Source organism: Erpetoichthys calabaricus, chromosome 17 (genome assembly GCF_900747795.2).
Source record: "Erpetoichthys calabaricus chromosome 17, fErpCal1.3, whole genome shotgun sequence".
Lineage (NCBI taxonomy): Eukaryota > Metazoa > Chordata > Cladistia > Polypteriformes > Polypteridae > Erpetoichthys > Erpetoichthys calabaricus.
Window position 1 is genome coordinate 1,228,322 of NC_041410.2, and position 26,089 is coordinate 1,254,410.

At 39.9% G+C, this 26,089-nt stretch overlaps 2 protein-coding genes across 2 annotated transcripts in view; both read left to right on the forward strand.

The window, feature by feature from the left end:
- Nucleotides 1–512: 512 nt before the first annotated feature.
- The window catches only part of LOC114643329 (sialoadhesin-like), a 63,615-nt gene continuing 38,038 nt past the window's right edge, over nucleotides 513–26,089 (forward strand). The window contains exon 1 of the mRNA XM_051920265.1: nucleotides 513–641. The gene's annotated coding sequence lies outside the window, so the exon portion shown is untranslated. The remainder of the gene's footprint in view (nucleotides 642–26,089) is intronic.
- LOC114643322 (B-cell receptor CD22-like) lies at nucleotides 6,921–25,199 on the forward strand. Its single transcript, XM_051920267.1, has 6 exons — nucleotides 6,921–7,188; nucleotides 10,047–10,307; nucleotides 13,409–13,675; nucleotides 16,416–16,509; nucleotides 23,463–23,526; nucleotides 24,829–25,199. The coding sequence occupies exons 1-6, from the start codon at nucleotides 6,921–6,923 to the stop codon at nucleotides 24,931–24,933; spliced, it is 1,059 nt and encodes a 352-aa protein (XP_051776227.1). The 3' UTR covers nucleotides 24,934–25,199.

The following is a 26,089-nucleotide window of genomic DNA, read 5'->3' on the forward strand; positions in this document are numbered from 1 at the left end:
AGATAGATAGATATTTCAGTTTTTGGTTTTTTAGTACATTTTCAAACCTTCCTGAAAATATGTTTTCACTTTGTCATTATGGGTTACTGAATATAAATTGATGGGCAAAATTGGAAAATGTATTTAAAATGAAATGTACAACACAATAAAGTGTGAAGAAAGTGAAGGGCTCTGAATTCCTTGAGAATACACTGTCAGTACAGATGTTTTTTGTTTTGTTTTATTGGAAGAAGAAGACAAAGGAATCAGCAAACACTTGGTCTTTGTATTATCTAACTTTAAAATATTATAAATCTGGACTGTATGCGCGTCTAAATTTGAAATATAATGTAACTGACACCCTTGACTTTGACAAGCCCCTTTCACATATGTACCTATTGATATATTTTTTTATTTTCAGCGCCCTATTTATTTCTGTCATTTTATTTCGAATCTTGACACATAAAGGTCAACACCTGCATTGTCGCCGCGCTGCCCCGCCTCTTGGTGACACGCCGGGCGGTTTAAGTGACGCGCAGTTCCTCAAATGATAAGAGGAAAGAAAATAAAAATAAAAGTCGCCCCGCGGAGCCGAGTAGGTGACCCGTCCGTCCAGAGTGTCCGCGAAGCGCTTTGGAGGATTTAGTGAATGTCATTTTAAGGTAAGCCAGAACTGAAGGCTTCTTTAAACAGCACTTGGGGGACTAAAGTCCCCATACTTTTTTCTACCCTTTTTCTCTTAAAAAAAAAAAAAAATTTTGTACTAAACTTACTATTTTCTTCTAGCATGGTTTGTGTACAACTTGGTCAGCGGTAACTTGTTTAATGACAGTAGATTTAATCCTACCCTAAAAAGATTGAAGAATAGTCGTAGACTACTAAGCACTGTTCTAAGTCGCTCTGGATAAGAGCGTCTGCTAAATGTTGTAAATGTAAATGTAAAATGTAAGGCTTTTTATTATTGTACTGTTATTCCTGCATTACTTATGACTTGTTATTTGGATTTATTTATGTATTTTAATGTAAGCACCGTATACAATTTGCAATTTAAAAGAAAATGCCTCTGTAGGACGGCATCATTAAAGTTTCGACTAACGGGTCTCCACCAGTTTGAGCCCCCTGGTGATCAGCTGGCTATCAGTGTCAATGCCGCTTTTCCGTTTAAAGGACGGACCTCCGAGAATCCCGTGGGAGACGTCAAGAGAGCCCAGCAGCTCCAGCACAGGACTGTCCTGTCGTAGATTTATAAAGTCCGTCACAGTCAGCTGTCACATCGTATAAAGTAGCTCGTACAGACGGGGTCGTTTCTGATTTCTCGCTGGCTGGACCCCCATACGTGTGACTTACGTATAAACAATCGCCGCGTGCAGCTCCTCGGTTTGCTCCCGTGTCACGTCTCCAGCTCCCCGTAACTTTGAAGACCAAGTCGTCCTAAAAAGAGCGGCGTTTGGGGGTGGCAAGTGGAGTGACCGCCCCAGGCCCCGCGCCTAAGGGGGCACCACTTTTGAGGTCCGTGTGTCCCGTTCGAGCAGATTTGTCAAGTGATATTCTCCAGTTATATTTTGATAAAATCAGCGTTTTATCTTGCAAAAAATTATGCTGTGTATGTTAACATTATTTTTATTTAAATTCGCGCGCACGTTTATACTGTCCACACAGACATTCAGACAAGAAAACTCATCGCAGTTCCTTTCAGTCATTTGTGGGGTTCTTGGCAGGATGGAAGAAAAAATGAACTGACGTGCAAGTATTGGGATTGTGATTACAAGAACAACAGAAAGAAAAGCACATTAATAAAGTGCTTGCTTTGTAGCCATGCTGTTTTGTGTGTTTGGACCACAGTGTGTGTGTGTGTGTGTGTTTTTATCTTCTTCTATAATACGTTACCGTGGCTGTCCATTTGTCTGTCCAGGATTTTAAATCACTTGTAGCTCGCAAACCGTTTCAGTGATTGACCTGAAATTTGGTCCACATATACTAGGCCTACATGACGTTCACTATTGGCTATTGGGTGATGATTGACCTCCAATATTATTCTTTTTATTTTTATTTTATTTTATTGTAGAATCAACTCTTGGCTGGGTGTGGAGCATGCGTACGGGCGTCGTTCACATGCCTACCACCTTCGCAGTCACTTGTGTGAATTTCCCCTTGGGATTAAAAAGTATCTATCTATATATCTATCTATCTATCTATTTATCTATCTATCTATCTATCTATCTATCTATCTATCTATCTATCTATCTATCTATCTATCTATCTATCTATCTATCTATCTATCTATCTATATCTATCTATTCATATCTTAAATCATTCTTGAAGCAGATTGAAGACTTAAGTGCCAGTTTAAGTGAAAAATTAAAGAAAATGTATAAAGTAATTGCAACGCAAACACTGACTTAATCAGGTTTAACGCAAAAAGATGCCGATGGAAGAAGAGAAGAAGCGGGTTGCTAGGGTGGAGACAAGAAGAGCTGCTCAGGAAGCAGCAAGCGCGTCAACCTCTGAGCAAACGAATGCTAAACAGAGACAGAGAAAGAGGATGAAGACTAGGAATGTCAAGTGTATTCACTGCACGTTATTGTTACAGCAGTGCACTGTTACTGGTGGCATAAGATTTGCTATTTTACAGTCCTTAGGAATTTCCTAATGTGCAGCGAGTTTCTAAAAATATGTGTCAGGGGTTTATATACGAGTGTGCATCGAGATTTTTTAAATAAATATAATTCAAATTCAAAATACCAAACAAATTGCACAAACACAAAAACAGATTTTATCCGTAATCTTGGATGAACAAGAAGCGTCTAGCATTGACATTAATGCTGTGGAGTTATTAATGTCATGAGCCCTGCATTGCCAGTGATTTCTGGGTAAACTTTCCATGGTGACTGTAAACAAATGGTCACAAAATGGCAATACTAATAATAAACAAATATGGTGTTGTGGTGTCAGGTTACAGAATATCAACATTATTAAATCTCATCGTTCCTAACAGAATTTCAGTCACACATATAAATTCTGAACTCCAGGCCCATTCACTGTACAGTTTACATGTCCCCCCTGTGAGTTTGTGGGTCTTTTTCTAAACATGGCAGCTTAATTCAATTAGCAAATCTAAACTGGCTCTGTGGAGGTCTGTGTGTGAGTGGACTCTGCAGTCGATTGTCATTCTGTCCAGGGTTGGTTCTCCACTTATTCCCAATTATTCCAACCATGAATTTGAATTAAGTGTGGTGTGTGAGGACCTTAAGGTTAGTGGCCCTTGAAAACTGATTAAGAGAGTTCAAGTGTTTGAGTTTTTCAAACTACCAAATCATGGAGTTGAAGCAGAAACCTCGAAAACCTTTAAGAAGAATCAGGATGAGATATTAGGACCGCTGAGCTATGAGCTAAACAAACAGGCCTGATAAACTGAATGCTCTCCTCTCATTTGTATTTCTTGTGTTCTTCTCAAAATCATTCAGTTTCTCTTCCCATTGTGTCTTTGACAGATCCTGCCTTCACTACACTCAACTCACTGAAAAAGACGGCCATGTTCTTCGTTAGGTCTTCGTTTCTTATGCTTTGGCTCTCTCAAGGTGAGTTAAATGGCATTCTTTGACATCTCGAGTTTGTAGTCGTGATGATTGTGATGATGTCTGATCCTGAGGTGCATCAGAGTCCAACAACAGATGACTTCAAATGAAACCCTTTAGCATCTGTGGATCATCCATTTGAGATTACTAGGGCCAGTTCTGATCACTGATCGATATTCTCTGTCGAGCTGTTTGCTTGTATAATTGACACAAGAATGATACAAACTTATCCTTCAATTAAACATCTTGGGGCAGAAAACCCAGGAGTTCAAGAAGTGGCAATGAGTTTTGTGGTTTGGGTCACAAATTACAGAATCCTCGATAGTCTAGAAGGGAGAAAAGCAGGCGATGAAATTCACTGAATCTGAATTAAGTGTGGACGCGTTCATATGCAGCGGTCAGGTTAGAAAAGTCAAAGACTGTGTTTAGACTGAGTAGCACTTGAAGATGTGAGGGTCCGTAATTGTCTTTGTGTTTGTAGAGGACAATTGTGATTTCTGTGAATGAGTGAGACATCGGCTTTTGTGGAGCTGAGCTTAAATCAGGTGTAATAATAGACAGACATATCATCAAGCAAGGCACTATATGATAGATAGATAGATAGATAGATAGATAGATAGATAGATAGATAGATAGATAGATAGATAGATAGATAGATAGATAGATAGATAGATAGATAGAGATACAGCATATTGAGACCTCTTCAATTCCTGCACACTATATTGTGCCATAGATTTAATTTGAAATGAACACCTTTGCCATTTTTGCTTATCACTCTACACTAATAATCTATAACAAATCAAAAATGTATTTTTATAAATTTATGATAAACCTAAAACTGAAATCTCTCATTCCTTGAAGTCTTCAGATCCTTTTCTGTGACACCCCAGATTATGCGCAGGTCCATCCTGCTCACTTTACTTCTGCCTGAGACGTGTGCAGAACTTGATTGGAGTCCACTTGTGGCAAACTGAATTGATTGCCATCATTTAGAAAGTCACATGTGTCCCTGTGTAGAGAAGGTCCCTCAATTCACAAAGACATGAATTTCCTAGGAACTCTCTGTAGACCTGCTTGATCAGACTGTGGTGAGACTTTGATCATTGCAGTTGATAAAACCATTTCTGAAACTCTGAGTTTCTCCAGGAGCCCAGAGGCCTCAATAATCTTAAAACGGAAGGACTTTGGACCCACCTTGTCTTGTTTTAGAGTTGACCAAACTGAGCAACCAAGCAAGAAGAGCTTTGATGAGAGAGTTGGTCAAGAACCCAGTGGCCAGTCTACTAGAGTTTCAGAAGTCCTCTGCTGAAATGTGTGAAACTGTTGTAAGGACGACCATCACAGCAGCACTCCATCAATGCGGCGTCTGTGTTGGGGAGGCTGATGGACGTCACTAAAATGGCACATGTAAATGTCCACTGATACTAAACCTGCACAGATCAATGTAAAAATCCTCAAAGGGACAGTGACGTCACCCACCATGGTATTTATCAGAATACTGTAGTGAGAGGTAAATTGTCTTCTGTACATGTAGGCCACATGCAGCCTGAACAAAACACAATTTAAATCTTTACAGGGAAGTAACACAACAAGCGCCATGAAAAGCAACTCCTCTCTGTCTGCGCTGTTAGAATGTGGGGGTCTTCTGTGAAGGGAGACCAATCAGAGAATCAGACGTATTGATCAGTAACCAATCAGAGGAGGGCTACAGTATGTAATAAGCTCAAACCTATCAGGGTGCGATGAGGGTCTGCATCTTCAGAAGTAAACGCCTGTGGAAATCTGCGCTTCAGAAACTTTCATTTTCAGGAGTTAAGAAGACAAAAACAAACGTAACAGTAGCAGTGTGGATGTGACCTTAGTGTCGAGTGTCCCTTAAAATGTACTGCACTTTTGGAAATGTGAAACAGTGGCAGACATTTATCATGCAGTAATCTAATTTGATAGCCCGGGGAGTGCCATGTACCCACAGAATGTCACCTTGACTGACCCTGAGAGCCACTGGTTTGGGGCTACTGGAGCCATATATAAAAAAATATCCGTTGGTGTCCACAGCTTCCAGATGGCACCCACAGCACTCAAACATCCAAATGAAGAAGCACTGGCCATGGCGGTCACCTTGTCATTCAGCAGACTTTCATTACAAGCCATCAGCTGTCCCAATGGCAGGCGGCTCAGTCGGTCGTCCATCTTCTGTGCTCACAAAGTGAGGTGTTGGCTCTCCTGCCTCGTGTGCACTTTAGCCTGCTCAGTGGTGGACTGAGGGTCCGAGAGGCTGACCCTGCTAAGGCCTGTTACTTTCTGGGGGGCTGCTGCTTGTTATTCAGTGTCCCGGTGATTTTAATTCATTTCTTAAAGTTATTACAATTTACTGAGTGTGTTCTTTAATCACTGATGTCAAAATGGTGCCAGTTGTTTGTCTGAGTGCCACCGTACTTTTGCAGCAATGGCCCTCATTGTTTTAGTGGCTTTTGTGTTACGACTGTAATGAAGTTGTAACAGATTTTTTAATATTATTTATTAAATTAAAGGAATGGGGAGCAAGCAAATGAAAAAAGTCACAAACATTGATAACGAATTAAAGTCCTGCTTGTCCTGCTCAATGCCTGGTTTTGTGACGGCTCTGTCCCTCACCTGCTCCCTTAATTAATGATTTTATCTTTTATTTTTTAAATGTAATTTTTCTTTCTTTCAAGTTCTGTGAGACTTTCTGAGTTTCCAGCTCTTCGTAGTCAGCAGGAGTCGAGGAGCTGAGTGCTGATCTTCTGGTATTTGGTGAATCCCCGCTGCACATTTCACACGAGCTGCACATTTCTACTAATTGTCTTTATTCTGATCTTTTAATTTTGTTTTCCAGGTGTGTTCTGTGAAGTTGGCTATAAACTCACCGTGCCTCAGAAAGTAAAAGCTCACCGCGGCTCCTGTCTGTTGATTCCATGTCAATTCACGTCTGAGAGACTAGTGGGGTCTTCACCTGTTGGTGTCTGGAAGGTTGGTTCAAAGACTGGCAAGGAGGTTTCAAGAAATAACAAATCACAAAATTTATGGGAGAACCTCAATGTTTACTTGGTTGGTGACTTAAAAGTAAAGAACTGTACAACCTTATTATACGGAATCCAGCCTAATCATGCAAAGAAGTATTACTTCAGAGAAGAAACCATTCCATATAACTTTGATGACTTTGTTCAAATTACAATTCAGGGTAAGAAGGAAGAACACACCACTGCTGAGAGGCTCACGTCTCTCTTTATCCTGTAAATTCAAATCACCAAACTGTCTTTAGATTTTCATATTTGGTGCTCACTAACACTTTGCACTTCTTTATCAGACTCTCTAGACTTGCCAGTGATCGACACACCAGCTCAGATGATGGAGGGCCCACTCGTAACTCTCAGCTGCTCTGCTCCGGCTCCTTGTGCCGATGAGAATCCCTCCATCCGGTGGGACGACCTTCTGAATGGGACTGTGACTCAAAACGAGACCACCAGGGCTGATGGCAACAAGGCCATGGTGTCCATCCTGACTTTCAGAGCCTCCTTTCTGCACAACAAGAAGACCCTCATCTGCACAGCTCAGTACACCGTGGGGTCTGTGAACAAAACAGCAAAGAGGACCACAACCCTTAATGTCCTCTGTAAGAGCATTTCACTTTAGAGAGACTTTGATCTCACAGATAAGCACATTGGGAACAGACAAAGTGTACATAACACAATATATAATTAGCTATTGACTACAGAGATTGGATTAAATGAAAATTAATGTGTCCGTCTATTATCTCACCAACGTAATCACAGGTGGATACATTTATACTCAAGCTAAGAAGACCTCTTTATAAAGATTTAAAACTCTGATGGCTGTTTATTAACACCACATCTCCAAATCAGTGATTGTACAGATAAGGGTGACCCCTAAAGAATCAGTGGGGTCTTTAGTTGTGTCATCGCCAGCAGAGCCTTGTAGGCTGAAGCTCTCAGTCCAACCACACAGCTCAGCCTCCTTTGTCCACGATGAGGACACACAGCGGTGTTAGCAGGTGGACTGTAAGCCATCGGCCCTCTTGAGCCATCGTTTTCCTGTTGGAGTAATGAAAGTAAAGTTTAATTTTAGTGGATTCACAAAGTCGTCAGACCCCTTTGCTTTCTGCACACTTTATTGTGTTGTGGATTTCATTTTAAACAGATAAACGTGTCCCTTTAGCCCATCAATCTACACTCAATAACACGTAATGTGAAAGTGAAGTGAGGTGTTTAGAAAGGTCTGCAAATTTTATTTAAAGTCAAAAACTGAAATCTCTCATCCCTAGAAGTATTCTGCCCCTTCATACAGGACTTTGTAGAAGCCGCTTAGGTGGCAATTCCAGCTTTGAGTCTTCTTCTGAAGTCACTACAAGCTTTGGACACCTGAACTCAGTCAGTTTCTCCCGTTCTTCCTGGCTGATCCTCTCCAGCTCCATTAAATCTGATGGGAAGTGTCTGTGATCTGCCATCTTCAGGTCTCTCCACACACGTCCTATGGGAATTAACCCTTTAAACTCAGCCTCGTTGCTTTGGACCCTCTGACGGGACAGAAAAATAAGGCAAAATGTGGAAAAACTGCATAAAATCATTCATGTGCTCACTGCTATAAATAAAGCGTAGTTTCACTGTATTTAAGAAGTACAACAATCAGGTTACTGTTTGTCTACTTTGACTGTTTTCAAATCAGTCTCCTCAGCATACATATCCGTTATTGAAGACCACTGACCTACACAGCATTCAGAAGGTCAGATCTTACTCTGTCAGAATTTGGAGTATTCACATTAGAACAGCGAGAGCTGCGAGATTCAAAAACGTCTTTAAAAAACAAAACTAAAAGAAACATTCTGAAATATAGAAAGTTGAAACTCCCGTCTCGTTTAGTTCAGAGTTCAGATGCTGTACTGCATACCTTGACACCTCATTGCAGGATTTTCTTTCTTCTCTCATAGACGGATGAATTGCTGCCTCACAGTAACACTTGACCCGGACCCCCCAATATCTTTCTTGGACGTGCTAATTTAATTTGTGTACAATTTGATGGACTCACTGCTACCTGCTAAATGAGACGAGTGTTTCAACTTTGTATATTTCAGAATTTTACTTTTTGTTGTTAGTTAAAGTCGTTTTTGAATCTTGCAGCTCTTGCTGTTATAATGTGAATATTCCGTATACTTTCTTTACCAACTGTACAAATTCTGACAGAGTAAGGTCTGACCTTCTAAATGCTGTGTAGGTCAGGGGTCTTCAATAATGGATAAGTAAGCTGTGGAGACTGATTTGAAAACAGTAAAAATAGAGGACAATAATCCTGTTTCTTGTACAGCTTCAAAAAAGATCAACTATTCTTTATTTATGGCAATGAGGAATGAATGATTTTATGCAGTTTTCAAAAATTTTGCATTATTTTTATGTCACGTCGGCAAGTACAGAACAATGAGGCTGAGTTTAAAGGGTTAAATCCCATAGGAGGTGTGTGGAGAGACCTGAAGATGGCAGATCACAGACACTTCCCATCAGATTTAATGGAGCTGGAGAGGATCAGCCAGGAAGAACGGGAGAAACTGACTGAGTCCAGGTGTCCAAAGTTTGTAGAGACTTCAGAAGAAGACTCAAAGCTGGAATTGCTGCCTAAAGGGCTTCTGCAAAGTCCTGTATGAAGGGTCAGAATACTTCTAGGAATGAGAGATTTCAGTTTCTAATTGTTTAATAAATTTACAAATCTGGATGGATGGATGATGGACAAATTTACAGTGAAACCCTGTTTTCCTCTAGGGGGCGCTAGCTCCCTGTTTGGAATAAGTTCTTTTTATTTGCGGTGTTTTAAGTAACGTGAACCTAAACAGATATAATATTAAAAGGCGATACCCTCACATAGTGATACGGCAGTAAGAAATCACATAAGAGAAAATAACTTTGCTTTCTTTAATGACGATTTACGTGGCATTACAGACGATGAAGCCAATGACAAGACTGTCACTGAGGTGGGATCTTGATATATACAGTCTGCCATTTTCATCCATCTGCCATCCGTCCATCAACTTCAAAGGTGTGCAGGGCAATGTTCCAAGGCTTTATACTCTTTGTCCATGTGCAGGCCCTTACTTAGGTAAGTCATGCCATTCTAGTCAAGGCAAAGAGAAGATCCAATGTCATGCTGACTCTGACACACAGACTTAGTGCACGATGCCCATTTGTCTTTGTCTGTCTTATCATACACTTGGCCTAGCAGTTCTAAATGTGCATGTGAGTAGAAAGAAAAGAAAAGCAGATTTAAAATATTTGCACAGAGCACAGTGACATATTAAACTTATTTTCTGATTACAAACCCACAACACAATAAAGAGATCAGAAAGCAAAGGGCTCTGAAAACCTCCTGAGTCCACTGGATGCTCTTTTCTATCTTTATCTACTTTTATTGCTGAATAAAGTATTCTAAACTATGAAGTGTTATTATTAAAAGTGTTTTCTACTTCAGATGCACCTAAGAAGACCTCAGCTTCAAGTCAAGCTGGTGGAGTTTTAGAAGGCCGGTCTGTGACTCTGACCTGCAGCTCAGAAGCAAACCCAGCGCTGGTCCAGTACACCTGGTTCAGAGGGAATGAAGAGACCCCGATAGACACAGGACCAACTCTGACCTTCAGACAAGTGACGATCAGTCAGGCCGGAGTGTATTACTGTCAGGCAAGAAACACACATGGAGCAGAGACGTCACCGCCTGTGACACTGGACGTGCTGTGTAGGTACTTTAGGAGTGACTGTCGTGTGGCTTTGGAAGACAACTTGAACGTCTTCTTTAAATTTTATTGCTTATCACACTGAATTTTATGGAGCACCCTTCATTACCAAAGTGCCTTCCATAAATAATTAACTTCTTTTTAATGATGACACAGATGTGTTGATGGGTTATTATGAGTATCTGAACTGGCCAGGAGATGACAACATAAGGAGAGAAGTAACAGTGAAAAACCGAAAGGTGGGTCAAAGTCAGAGCTGCCAGCCGTCCTCACTTTCCAGACATGTCCTTATTTTTAATGTGCCATGGACTGTCTGGGAGGAATTTATCAAATTTTGAAAATGTCTGGAATTTTGGCTCCTAAAATTTAGAAATCCCTTATCCTTGTCATTGGGAAAATTTGAAAGCCGTTGACCAATCAGCATTTGCGGAAGTCGTGTGCTCACTGTTTGTTTTCCAGAATCTTCTCTTCTGTTCTCGTAGTAAACAGCACAGATATCGACGAGAACAGAAACAGCCCTTCAAGTTCTTGGCTTTTCTCTTCCAACTTGGCTTTTTCACTTCATCATTTGATTTCTGCTTTATCTTCTTGGCGAGTAGATGGCTTATTCTAAATGTTGTTCCTTTCCTTAATTATTTGTAATCGTAACTCACTGTAACTAAGTGAATTTATTCAAAATCGAAATAACAATTTCACGTTTTCTATGTGAGGTCTGATTTTCAGGAGTTTGGTTAAACAAGAAATTTCATCCATTAACATACAGTCCGTTGTATTTAAGTGCTGCTTTGTAATATTTTAATGGAAAATCCCAAATGGATTTAGAATTGTAAATGAATGAGTCAGCTATTACAGTTTCAGTTAATTAACAAAACATTCACACGTTTATTCTGTCATTTAAATGTAATAATTTGTTTTAGTTATCACTTGATCAAGTAATAAGTCACTTTGTCAAATAATTTAATATTTTCATCACTCTTTCATTTACCTAAATTAATGAATACTTGTTATGTCAAACAGAAAGTGCGAGTTTACAGACGACATAAACATCAATCTCCTTATTTAATTTGATTTATCAGATTTACTGAGACAAAGAGCTTCAGTGGAAAAATAACAAAGAGTGTAGATAAATGGAAATAAATTCAATTAAAAAGAGTAAAATGATTTTTATTTCACTAGAAGTGAATTTTCCACGTGTATCATTCTTACAGGTTTACGACAGTTAGGTTATCACAATAAGAATGGAAGGAGTGAAGTCTGTTAATTTAAGAGGCTCGACGTATTCAGAATATTTAATGGCTTATTAGTCCGCCAGTGACTGTGACTGGGGCCATCATATCATAATTATAGTGATAATCTGCTACTGAAGGTTTATATCATTTTAAAAACCATAAGACAGTATAAAGGTGTATTACAGCATCAAAGGTGTCCTCAAAGGTCTTCATTTCTCAAACCCAAATGTCCTCATTGCCAGAATAAGAGAGTTGGCAGCTCCAGTCAAGTCAGTAAGGCAGCCAAAAATCAACGATCAAAATGGGGAACAAAATGAAAAATAAAACAAAAAAGTCCAAAAACCAAAACTGATACCTGAGGCTCGACCAACTTTGAAGAAGAAACAACTAACTGACCCTAATAAGGTGAGATCTGTCACAGAGGAAGTCCTGCCATATTTATAACCCACCTTCGGTGACGTCACATAAGTGAGGACGGCAGTCAGGTGACGTGACACCAGCATTGTGTAAATCATAAGCAGAGCTGTAATGTCAGCAAAATGACGAGATTTGAGGATCAGCCAGGAGACGGATGTTAAAGACAGAAAAAGGGATTCAATGCTGAGATCCAAAATAAATCCAAACAAGAGGCAAAGTCGCAGTCACTTCTGTGTAGTGCAGTGACATTTGTGTCTGCATGTGGTAATGAATAGTGATGTGTGAACCCTGATGAATTTGCTTCACCTGAAGTTTTGTGAAAATGAGGACATGTTGGGGAATTTTGTCAAATTCAGTGAAAGTTGCAGCTCAGATCAGGTAGTGACATCCCCATCCAACATGACTGCTACAGCTCTGTGACGTCACACTGGTCTTGCAAAGTATCATGGGGCTCTGGGATAAAACAACAAGTTTGTCAACACCGGACACGTCAAGTTTTCAGATGTGTGGCAGAGAGTCACCTTCCAGGCTTACCTATGGTATGTGGTGCCACCTCGAAACGAGAGGGCACACTGATGATAACAGTCTTGACTTCTTTAACCTCAACCAGCCATTGAGGGCAAGTGAGACAGAGAAGCCCCTCCCTTTTCAGGCTGGCTGATTTAATAGGGCGACGTCTCTGGAAGGTGGAGTCTCATTTGGACCGGAGAGCCTGACTGTCAGGGATCAACTCCACAGAATTCCTTCCTAGGAACGCCAGTAGAGGGCACTAAGATGCTATGTGCCAGTTGTTTATTGAGGTGCCATCATGCGTGTGTTGAGTTCTTTTTTCTTTTTTTTTTTCATATTAATTGGGGTTTGTCCGGTTGGCACCCCAACTATTTTAGGACTCACTCTGTCTTATCACTCACCCCACTACAAAGGACACTGGTGAACCCAGCAAATTCACTTCCCAAAGTGTTTAGGGAGACTTCACCGATCAACACTAGTAATGAATGTGCAGCTGCTGTAACTCGAAACTTCTGCCTTCCTTACCTGAAAAACTTAACAAATGACAAATAAGTGTGTCCATTAGCCATTTATTATTAAAATGTGAAACAACAGCATAATATAGAAGTCTGTGTGCTCAGATGTAGAATTGCCAGAAGCCTTAGTGTTTCATTGAATTTTGTTTCATCGTTGCAGTAATATGGAGGTTGAGTGGTTTTCAGTTTTATAAGTGAACTCCACTGCTCTGTACTTTCATTCTCTTATTATTGTCGCAGGGTTGCTTTCTATTCTTCACATTTCAATTTCATTTCCTCATACATTTCACACATGTTCTTAAAAATCCTAATTATTGTACACTCATCGTCACAATGAATCTTGTGCTTCAGTTTTTCAGGATGTTCATAATATCAAGTCCTTTTATTATTTTAGAGCGTCCACTGAGTATAAACTTTTCAATTCTGTTTCAGATCGTCCAAGAAACACGTTTGCCGTCACAAATGTTCATGGAGTGATATCAGCAGGCACGACTGTGACACTGAGGTGCACCTCCAAGGCCAACCCGCCCGCCACTTACACCTGGTTTAAGGTAGACGGACCCTCAGATTCACTCCGAGGATTCGGACAGGAGCTGCTCCTCTGTAAAGCTACGCAGAACGAGAACGTGAGATACGTCTGTCGGGCAGAGAATCAGTTTGGACGAGAAAACTCGACAGCGTTGACCCTGGAGGTCGTGCGTAAGTAAACTGTCCTGAAATGAAGAACTCGATTGTTTGTGTTCTTATTCAGTCTGAAAGGTCAATTATTTTTATTAAAAAGCAAATTATTTGTTTTACAGCATCAAATTCTTAAAAGTCTACCTAAATTTAACATTTTTCTTTTTTTTGATAAATGTCGCAGGTTATAATGAAAACACAGTGATAACTGAATTCAAATTCTGGTTTAAATATTTTATCATCTGCTGACGATTTTATGGTGGGCACATCTGGTCTTAGCCAATCACAAATTGAAAATATGAACCCATGCCAGGGGTGTTGTGTGGCAGTAGTGCCAGTGTACTGTAGGGGAGATGCTTTTGTCCTGTCGACTTATAACCAGACCAGGGTCACGGGGTGGGGGGCTGCAGCCTATCCCAGCTAGCATGGGCCATAAGGCAGGAATAAACCAGGACAGGGCGCCAGTCCATCAGAGGGCAAACACACACACACACACACACACACACACACACACACACACACGGGGCAACTTAACTTCACCAGTTCACCTAACCTGCATGTCTTTGGACAGTGGGAGGAAACGGGACCACCAGGTGGAAACCCACCCCGACACAAGGAGAACATGCAAACTCCTGATGTGACATTTTAGTCAACAACAGCAACATTTTATTTCTTGCTTTCTTTGTCCAGATAAGTTGGGTGTGCAATGGCTGTCAAAAAATGGAGTAAATAAAATACACAAAACCGAACACAAGTAATCCTCGTCACTGAGCTAGATGGCCAGTCTGTCATGGCCGCCTCAGGAACACAACACAGAAGTACAAACTACAGGGAGAAATGCAAGAACACAGGAGAGGATCTTAGTGACTAAACACTGAAGTGTCACATATGAGGACACACAGCAGTCAGCCAGTCTCCATGACCTCGGGTTCAAATAAGTGGGTTTAGAAAAGGACTGGATGAGCAAACAAGTGAGTGTCTGGGTCTCGGCTCCTTGGGTTCTCTCAACGTGATTGGAGTTTTCATCATTTCAGATGTGGACGTTTGTCACTTGAGGTTGTGGAATATTTTCATTGTTACTTTGGTGGCCAGGATTTTTTATTTATTTATTTATTTTTTTTGCATCTTAAGCTTTGCCTGTTAGTTAAAGTGATCAGCTTCTCAATACATGAATACATGAAGGCACATCTGGGGAGACAGGGGGTTACTGGGGAGCGGACACTGGGGGTGTCATGGCTTCTTCAGTGATGTACACAATAACTGTGAAGACTCAAATCAAATCAATGGCGTCATCAGAGCCCCTCATATAATAAGATCATTTATTAGCTGTGGGCTTTAAACAACACCTCATGTCGATGAGCCAGTGAACAAAACAGGCGAGCAACAAAGTGAACAACAAAGAGGGAGGTAAGAAACAAATGAAAGAACAAACAGAATAAATGGAAATGCAGAATGGCAGAGGGGAGAGTGAACAGCACTGGACTCGGTCGAGTTTATTGTCCTGTGTATGGAGTTTAGTAAAATTCCATTTTTGCATGCCTGCTCAAAGGTTGCTATTTGGTAAATAATATAAAAAAATGAACAAATTCTTGAAACAAAGGGGCAACAGTTTCAGCAAATATACTTAAAGTAAAGAGATAAGCTGAGTGTGAACAACCTGCGTAGCCTTCAAAGATCCTTAAAAAATAAAGAGAATAAATCTCAGAGAACAAATCACATTGATCAAAAGTTCAGGCAAAAGTCACAACACCTGGAACTGACGTCCCCAAAGATTAACGTCACTTGTGGACACAATGATGGAGTCCTACTGATGGATTAAATGTGTGGCTAAAGCAGGCCGCCTCACAGCTCAGTGCCTTGATATCGATTGTCTCGTTCCCTGTTCGTATATCAGGTTGCTCTGCTATTGGGTGTTTTCAATTGAATTGACTTTATTGGTGATTGTTAATGCACTGGAGGATGTCCGCTATAAAGGGCCTTTGTAGAACGATATCCATGCTGTTCTAGACCAGTGTTTCTTAAACTTTTTTTTGTTGTGACCCTATTGTGCCCTTTTTGGTGTCTTCAAGACCCATTCCTGTTGAATGCCCAGATGATTGTCAGTTCTCCACCCTGGATAATCGTGAACAATTATTAAAGCAGGAGATGTTTCTGCCCTCTTGAAGATATTGGACCAATCGTCAGAGTGTGTGGTAGAACCACCCTGGGAAAATCATGGACGATCGTGGGAGCAACGTCAATAACTTAATCAACCCGAAGTGACCCCCCACAACCCAATTCCCAACCATCCAAAACCCATTAACATTAAATAGAACTTGAGAAGCTGCAATCCACAGTTTAAGAAACCCTGCTGTAAACACCTCAGCAGCTCAATGTAATGTCACTCATTAACATTCTGAACAAATGTGCCGATTTCCATCCGTCATTGTCTCTTCAAAATCTTCCACAGAGGTTTGGAGAAATAAGTTGCCCAAGTTGTGTACATAATTGTGGAATAAACTCCAGAGATACGCACTCTGTCCACTCAGCACGATGTCACACAGTGGACTGATTCACCAGACTGTCATCATACGATTTCCTAGACTCATACAGAATTACACCCTACTGCTGTTCAATTGACCGAGTTTTTCCTAAACAGACCCTCAGATTACATTTCAGTGCTTAACTCTTTAGCTTTAGGCCCCCCAGATGAGGCAGATAGTTGTTTCTGCTGAAGGTGGGTGCTTGTTTAACTCAAAGCCCTTTTGTCTTCTTTTTCCAGCTCATGAACTCAACATCTTCATAATTGCTGTTTCAACTTCCCTGTGTGTTCTGATAGTCCTGATAGCACTGGGCCTGTTTGTTTGTCGGAAAAAGTAAGTGCACTCTCTGTCACACTGACCTGGCTATGGGTAGACAAAGGGTGGTCATCACACATTCAGAAAAAGTCAACTGCACAACCAATGAAAAAAAAAAAAAAAAAGTCACATTTTATTTTGTCATGTAGTTGACCATCACAGGGTGAAAACTCAATAACACCACTGTTTACAAAGGTAATAAATACAATTAAATAAATTGGGCCTTACTGCTGAGACCAGTTTCAGATCAAAGAAATTAATTCTGAAATATGGAGCTCATGCAGAAAATTAAAGAAATAACATCTTTCATGTACTGTCTAGATTTAGTACTCTGTAATCAGCCTAGGACTGAACGAGTAGATCTGACAACAAGTGAGGCTGTTTTAAAATTGGCTGAGAAGGCTCAGGAGTTGGGAGTCATTCATTTGTTGAAGTTTCCTTTGAGTACTCGATGTTAATGGCTCAAGAGACCCCAATATAATAGACTTCACAGCGGTTTGCCGGAGTGCAAATTCAAAGACTGAAACAATTAAGTTTAACTTTAGTTTGGAAAACATTAAAGGAGATGTGACAAAGCCTTTCTACAAAATGCTTAACTACAAAGTCTGTAATGCACCATCTGTTGGAAAGAAAAATGAGATGCATGTGTCTCTGTTTTACATGCATTTGGTATGGCATTCATAAAAAGTTGTTTTAATGTTTGTGATATGCCATCTGTTGAAATGATAAATGACAGAGACATAGCAAATGGACGGATACAATACAATTCAATACAGTTTATTTTTGTATAGCCCAAAATCACACAGGAAGTGCCGCAATGGGCTTTAACAGGCCCTGCCTCTTGACAGCCCCCCAGCTTTGACTCTCTAAGAAGACAAGAAAAACTCCCAAAAAAACCTTGTAGGAAAAAAATGGAAGAAACCTCAGGAAAGGCAGTTCAAAGAGAGACCCCTTTCCAGGTAGGTTCGGCGTGCAGTGGGTGTTAAAAGAAGGGGGTCAATACAATACAATGCAGTTCACAGAACAGAACAATTTCTCAATATAGTAAGAAATAAAAAAATATAAATTTTAGAAGTACAGAGCAGAATTTAACAGTAGATGATATATCCCATAATAAGATTTGGATTTGTATAGAGTCCTGGAGACCTCATCCTTCAAGCTGCCTCCCCCATTTGGCCATTCCATGGCTGAAACAGTGCTGGGCCAGCCAATCTGATGAAAGGACCCCTCTTTCCCACGATTCCTGCGATCCTCCATCAGAGATGACTTTTCCTTACGCAGGCAAAACAACTTGACAGGTGGGCCGTGGCACCAAGTGCCACATTTGAGTACCGAGAAGAAGTACAGAATAAGTGAGAGTTATTATACAATTATAACTATCATGTTACTTATGTTTAAGTGCTAATGACTAACAACAGAGATGCAGTCTGTACAGTTAATCAGCAGCTCTAATCAGGATGTGCTAAACTGAAGTAGTGAGTCTTCAGCCGGGATTTAAAAGCTGAGACCGAAGGGGCATCTCTTATAATAGCAGGCAGACCACTCCACAGTTTAGGGGCCCTGTAACTAAAAGCTCGACCTCCCATTGTTATTTTATTAATCCTTGGAATCATAAGCAGACCGGCATCTTGAGATCTTAATGTGCGCTCAGGTTTGTAAGTCATGATAAGTTCAGACAAGTAAGCCGGACCTCGACCATTTAATGCTTTATATGTTAAAAGAAGGATTTTGAAATCTGCCCTAAACTTAACCGGGAGCCAATGTAAGGATTTAAGAACTGGAGTTATGTGTTCGTATTTTCTTGTTCTTGTAATAATTCTCACAGCCGCATTTTGGATTAACTGGAGGCTGTATAAAGAACAGTTTGAACATCCAGTGAACACCGCATTGCAGTAGTCAATCCTACTAGAGATAAATGCATGAATTAGTTTCTCAGAATCCTGTTTATTTAAAATCGCCTTAATTTCCTAACATTTTTAAGATGGAAGAAACCTGATTTGGACAACTTTGTAATATGCGCTTTAAATGACATGCTAGAGTCAAAGATAACTCCTAGATTGCGGGCTGATTCAGTAAAATTGACTGGGATTCCAACTGAGTTAAATGATGACAAAATATTGTTGTGATCAGCATCATTCCCTCCAACAATTAACATCTCTGTTTTATCTGTATTTAAAGACAAGTAGTTCTTATCCATCCACTCCTTTAATTCACTAACACAACTAATTAAAGACAACATTGGAGAAACTTCATCTGATTTAAATGAAAGGTATAACTGGGTGTCATCTGCATACGAGTGAAAATTAACATTATGTTTCCTAATGAGAGATCCCAGTGGAAGCATGTAAAGTGAAAAAAGTAAAGGTCCCAGTACTGAGCCCTGCGGGACACCATATTGAACTTCTGTGTATAATGATAGAGTACTGTCAGCACATTTCTGTACATATTGAATCGATTTGATAAGTAAGAACTAAACCAAGCGAGCACGGTGCCTGTAAGCCCAACATCATTTTATAGCCTGTGCAGTAAAATCGAATGGTCAATGGTGTCAAATGCTGCACTTAAGTCCAACAACATAATTACAGTGGAGTTTCCTTCATCAGAGGATATCAGAATGTCATTTACAACCCGTGTTAGTGCCGTTTCTGTACTATGACCAGTGCGAAAACCAGACTGGAATTTCTCAAATAAATTGTAATGCGTAAGGTGTGTCTGAAGCTGACTGGCGACTACTTTTTCTAGTATTTTAGAGAGAAACGGTAAATTTGAAATAGGCCTATAATTATTTAGTATATGTGGGTCAAGGTCTGACTTTTTAAGTAATGGTTTAATGACTGACACTTTTAGTGCATCAGGTACTGTGCCATGCAATAATGAACTACTGATAATGTTTAAAAGAGGCGCTGCAAGAACATCCATTGCACTTTTTACTAGTTTTATTGGCACTGGATCTAGGGAACAAGTAGTGGGCTTCATTTTAGAAATTAAAGTTAAGACTTCCTGCTCAGTTACAGGATTAAAATTACTAAAGTGCTGAATACAATGTGAGACAGGGTCTACTAAGCTAGTGTGCGGTTTGTACTGCGATGCACAGATCTGGGATCTTATATTTTTAATTTTCTCATTGAAGAAGTTCATAAAGTCTGTACTGCTAATGTCTGTTGGTATTTTGCACTGTTGATCTGAATTCCCATTTGTTAATTTAGCCGCTGTTCTAAACAGTACCCGAGGATTTTTATTATTGCTATCTATTAATGTAGAATAGTATTCTGAGCGAGCTTTAAAGAGGGCTTTTTTATATTTATTAACACTCTCTGTCCATGCAATTTGAAAGACACGTAGCTTTGTTGTTCTCCATCTGCGCTCCAGTTTTCGACACTCTAATTTAAGAGCTCGAGTGTTTTCATTAAACCAGGGAGAGTTTCTATGTGCTTTGATCACTTTTGTTTTAAGGGGAGCCACTATGTCCAGAGCATCTCTCAAGGTCACATTATAATGTGGTGTTAGCTCATCTAAATTGTTTTCCGTGTTTACATTTGATGTTAACTGATCTAAATGGTTCTCCACAATTACACTCGACTTACTCAAAGTATCTATAAATTTTGAAGCAGAATTACAATCTAGATGTCGCACTGTCTTTGTTTTAATCTGGGAGTGTGTTGACAAGGGCAGGACTAAATCAAATGTAATTAAGTAGTGATCGGAAATAACTTCATTTAATGGAGTGATAATTAAATTTTGAATTTCAACTTTGTAAGTTATAATTAAATCTAATGTGTGGTTATGATTATGAGTTGGACCTTTGACATTCTGACAAAATCCTACTGAATTTAACAAATAAGTAAAACATTTGCTAAAAGTGTCAGTTTCCACATCAATGTGTACATTAAAATCCCCCATCAGTACTACGTGATCATAATTTATAGCCAAGTCAGATAGAAGGTTGCTAAATTCAGACATGAACAATGAATACGGCCCTGGTTGTCTATAGACTAGCACTATAACTGTGTTGTAATCTCTTTTAATATTTAAAATGAATGCCTCAAAGGATGTAAAGTTGCCTGAATTTTTAGACGTGATTTACATTTTGTTACAATGAATTATTCCAAGGCCTCCTCCTCGACCTGAATCTCTAGACTTATGAAGGAACGAGTAGCCATCTGGTGATGCCTCAGCTAAGAGGACAGTGTCACATTTACTAAGCCAGGTTTCGGTGAGAAGACACAGATCAGATTTTGTACTTAATATAATATCATTTACCAAAATAATGGCAGAGTGGTGGCTCTGAGGCTAAGGAGCTGTGCTGGTATCCCGAAGGTTGCCGGTTCGAATCCCTGTCACTGCCAAAAAGTCCACTGCTCTGCTGGGCCCTTGAGCAAGGCCCTTAACCTGTAATTGCCCCAGGGGTGCTGTACAATGGCTGACCCTGCACTCTGACCCCAAGGAGTGTGCGAAAACTAACAAATTCCTAATTCAAGAAATTGTATAAGGCGAAATAAATAACAAAAAAAAAACAAACAAAAAAAACAGCTTTAGTGCCAAGAGAGCGAATGTTCAATAAGCAGCATTTAAAACTGTATGCTTCTTTCTGAATTGGTGATATACTTTTTGTTTTAATTTGTAGTAAATTTCTATTACAGATGCCCCTGGTGGAGGGTCTGGTTTTATCCCTTGGTCTAATTATACACCTTATTTTTTGGTTATCAATTAAGTTAAGGTTTGTATCAAGACTAAATTTACTGGATACCCCAAGACAAGGATTATGGGTAACAGCTTCAGGACAGTAACAGGTGGGATAAACAACAGCCTGTGATTTAAGATCACATGACTGCGGCCTGGATGGTGCTCTAATCAGTCAACCAGGCAGTTTTGCTGCCATATTTTGGGATAATACATAAGATCCCCTCCAGTTAGGATGAAGACCATCTCTTCTGAAAAATCCAGGCCTTTCCCAAAAATCATCCCATTTGTTCACAAACACTATGCTTTTGTTTGCACACCAGGTTTCTAGCCAGCAGTGAAGGGAATGCAATCTGCTATAAATCACATCCCCTCTATGTAATCTTGGTAAGGGGGCAGATACAACTAAATTCCGACATTTTCTTTTAGCTTTGATGCAAAGAGAGATGAAGTTCCTCTTTAATACCTCAGATTGCTGTGAATAAATATCATTAGTGCCGACATGCAGCAATAAGGTAGATACTTCATCGTCGGCGACACGGTCCAATGCGGCCTCTATGCCAGAAATCTTGGCCCTGCGAGGCACTTAACATGAACTGCTGGTTTAACATAGTTTGGAATTCTAACATTCCGCACTATGGAATCGCCAATTATGAGCACTTTCTTATTCTCAGTTTCCACAGGCGCGCTGCGGAGTGCTGAGAATCTGTTCTGGGTCCGAATTGGTGACCTGGGTGCCGGGGGACTACATTTTGGATTCTTAGACCCCCGTCTTACTGTTACCCACTCGCCCTGTGGCTGAATTGGTGCTGCTGACTTTGGCCGTGCACTGACTATAGTGAGACCAGGAGAGACTGAAGCCGAATCAGAAGTAGCCGAACTGTCTAAACAAACCGAGTCGATCCAATTTTCGGTTTGCCTAATCGCTATCAGATTCCTAACGCGGTCCTCCAATTCGCGTATTTTCCCGACCAACTCTAAATTAACTAAACACTTTTGGCAGGTGAAGCTGTCTACAATGTCGGCCGGAAAACCTGAACTGTACATGCTGCAGGACACACAACATATAAACGTGCCCTCAACGGGCAGAGCGCAGATAGAACTTACGTTTAGTGTTGATGTCATCTTCCCCGTTTTCTGTAGTTTACTTAAGTGCTTTCTGCTTCAGAGACCGTCGGCTTCAAGTTTCTCACTGCCGGTTATTTTTTCTGGTCAGCTGCCGGCTTTACTTCAGATGAACTTGCTCGGGTGTTTGCGAAGGGCTACGTGCCTGTGGGAGAGAGAGAGAGAAATAAAGTGATACACATATACATAAACACTTCTCCTTCTGTTAAGGTATATATATATAAAATGCTGTCTGTCTGTAACATGCTTATTCCAGAACGACTGGAGCTAAAAAGTTTAATCTTGGTCTTAATTGAAAGCTTATGCTGGTGAAACAAAACATGTGGGTAGCGGACACCTCCATGAAGTTACTGGGATTTGTATCTTTTTTATGGCAAACCATATACATAGTAATATACATAGGAAAACTGATCCAGAGTGTGACATGGCAGAAAGAAAAAGAACAGTAGTGACATCTGCTGAACGTGAAGTAAATTACAGAGGCCAAGTATTTGACAGGAACAAGAAAAATGACAACTCTGGCATCAAATGCATGCAGTCTGTTGGTACTGCCAGGTTCTTGGGACTGGAATCTTGATAATAGGAGGACTGGAGGTCATAATATATTATATTATATTATATTATATTATATTATATTATATTATATTATATTATATTATATTATATTATATTATATTATAATAAAGGATCCGGCAAGTTATATTTGTACCTGGTCCTTATCTGTGTACGGTTTCCCTGTTCTCCCAGTGCTTGAGTTGACTCTCCTCCTGGTACTCCAGTTTTCATACTAAATCCCCAAAGATGGACATGTTTGGATCTTCCCAATTCAGCCCTGTGTGTGAGTGAGTGTGACTGTGAGTTTGTCTATGGCTGTTTCTTGCCTTGCACCAGACACCACTGTGTTACTCTCTGGCTCCCAGTGACCCTGTATTGTATTAATCAGGTTTCAGAATGGTGTCATGTTATAATAATTTAGCTCTGTGAAGGACTTTTCTTTTCTGTCTTCCTCCCAATGGCGTCCCACCACTTGGCATCACCATCTCTATGACCATCAGCTGTGTGTGGACTAACTGAGGAGCTCTCATTCCAGGATGTCCACCTCTGTGTCAGTCACAGCAGAGGCCTCATTCTTTTCTGAATTGAGAATCTGTTTTTTTGTTTTTTAGGTACATGAGGTCCAACATAAAAGGTGAACATGGAACCAACATGGAGTCGTCTGAGCAGACACAGGTGAAATGTTCTGTTACTCTAAATAGTGACATATCATAGTGATGTCTATAAGGGTCAGCCATTGTAAAGAAAATGAGGTTGATTTACACCATTGACAGAAAGGAGAAAATCAGCAGCAGCTGAGATGACAGTTTATTTGACTCTGAATTAGGTCTGAGAACATCAGTCTTTGTGATATTAGTCCTCCCTCCACAGAAAATTAGAAAACACAAAATAAAGAAAAAAAAAACTTTATTCAGTAGAATCAGAAAGCATTCAGAGCCGATCACTTTCTGCACACTTTACTGTGTTATTGACTTTGATATTTAAATAGATAAATCTGACATTCTTGTCCAGCACTCTACACACAATAACCCATAATGACAACATGACAAGATGTTTTCAGAGAGGTTTGTAATTTATTACAACTCATCAAATTTCTCATTCATAGACCCTTAATTGAGTACTTTGTAGAAAACCCTACAGACATTTTACTTTGGAGTCTTCTTAGGTAAGTCTCTACAAGCTCTGCACACCCAGATTTAGACATTTTATCTCATTCTTCCTGGCAGATCCTCTCCAGCTCTGTTAGATTGGATGTGAAGTGTCTGTGAACGGCCATCTTCAGGTCTCTCTAAATAACCTTCAAAACGATTTTACTTTTTGATTTACCCTTCATACAAAGACACACACAAATTCAGACAGAATGACCAAAGTTCAGTAAGTGTTTGAAAGATGGGTGATGGCTGCTAGTCCTTAAAAATGAGTAAAGAATCAAAAACGAAAACCCAGTCCATGAGAGTCACCAGAAATATATAAAAATCACCTGTAAGGTTTCTGGTCAGCCATGGAATGTGATTCTAATTGAAGAATACAAAATTAAAACCTTTACTTCAACTTCTGGATCTGATTGGTGGAAGGAGTGGGATTTTCCAGATTTTCCAGATTATTTCACATACAGAATCACAGCTGTGCTTGACGACTCAAATGGCGGTCAGCAATATGACAATGACACACTCTTGATTTTTTGTTTTTTTATTTTTCTTTATGGAGCGTTTGGTCCTTTTAAATTTTATAATGAAGAAGCAGATGGTGAAACTCCCACCTTCAGGGAAATGTTACATTCTGGGACTGGTGTCCTCTTTGCTGCTTGTAGAATTAGACATTTTACCTGGGAATGTTATTACACCATAAAAAGGACAGACTGACTCACCACTTAGAAACGTAGAAGAGACCTGCTGGAGATTTTATGTAACCCCGCTACAACATTTCCTTCTATAAAATTCTCATATTTGATGTGTATTAATGTTTTTATTTTTACAGAGTCCACCGCCACAGGAAGGAGAGAGCGGCCATTATGAAGCTTTACAGAGAAGAGAGGCATCAGTCTATGAAAGTCTAGAGAAAAATAAAACTGTGGCTGTATAATGGAGAACAAATGTATACCCAGAAATACAAAAAGTTATTCATGAGACTACAGAAAATACAATTCTCTTCTAAACGTGCCTTGTTAATGTTCTCTGAATGTTGTTTCACTTTGTTGCTGTGTATTTGTAACATCTGCTATTTTGTGATAATTGTCTGTACAATTGCTATGAATGATGAGCTTTGACTGTCGATTAAAATAAAGAAGTTCCTTACTGACGATAAACATTTATAAAAAGTGAAGAGCACCTCGTCAAGTCCGGAGGGTTTAGGAAAACTTGAAACACATGAGGAAGAAAAATTAGAGGAAAGGACAGGGAGAGTTGATGAGCCAGTCTGGTACGAGCTCAGTGATTCAGGGGATCAGAAAGTAAGCAGTCAGACATCAGACGAGGAGCTGACGTGACAGAGAGAGCAGATGGGATGAGCTGACCAAGAGGATCGACTGAAACTCCAAGATGAGCTGCCACCTGAGGGACTGAACGTCTAAAACTCTCAGGTTGTATGGCTTGGGTGGCCACATTCTGATTTTCCTTTTATTTCTAATTCTAGTTATTTGATGATATTATTTAAAGATTAAAACTCTTTAAGCCTGCTTTCCTGCTTGTATGTTTTTTTCTTCATTATCATCGACGGTTGAAGAAATTAATTTTTTTTATTCTCAGTGAGGTTAATCAGAGTGAAGGAGACAAAAGACTCCGATGAGAGAATGGAGAATCAAACACTAAGGTGGTGGGCTACAGTCCTGGAGACAAGTGGGATTCACCTGTGAACTTTCTACCCCTAAAAGTTAATAAGTATAAGAACAGACAAAGAGTGGAGTAGTGACAGAGGTGTATGACATATAACTGTGCTCTACAGAAAGAGAATCTGTGACTGGATAAAAGGGGATTCATGATTTAAGGAGATGTGTCCACAAAGGCCTTCCCAAATTAAAGCATTTGGTGTTACAGGAGGGCAGTCTGAATCAATTTGATTTAATAAAGTGTAAGAAGAATGAGAATTAGGCAGAGTGAAGGGTTTGGGTTCTGCTGTAGTAAACTAAATTTAGTGTTAAAAAATAACAATAAACGAAAAGGCACAACAGTGGGGCAAATCAACAGCATCTGCTGTCAAGTAGAAGACCTTAATGAGAATAAAAATAACAGTTCTGAGTCTC

What these genes read in the sequence shown, in the direction of transcription:
- LOC114643322 (XM_051920267.1), top strand. Translation starts at nt 6,921, where the DNA reads ATGATGGAGGGCCCACTCGTAACTCTCAGCTGCTCTGCTCCGGCTCCT. An exon ending in CACAACCCTTAATGTCCTCT is followed by an intron (nt 7,189 to 10,046) that starts GTAAGAGCATTT and finishes TTTCTACTTCAG; the next exon opens with ATGCACCTAAGAAGACCTCA. An exon ending in AGTCGTCTGAGCAGACACAG is followed by an intron (nt 23,527 to 24,828) that starts GTGAAATGTTCT and finishes TTATTTTTACAG; the next exon opens with AGTCCACCGCCACAGGAAGG.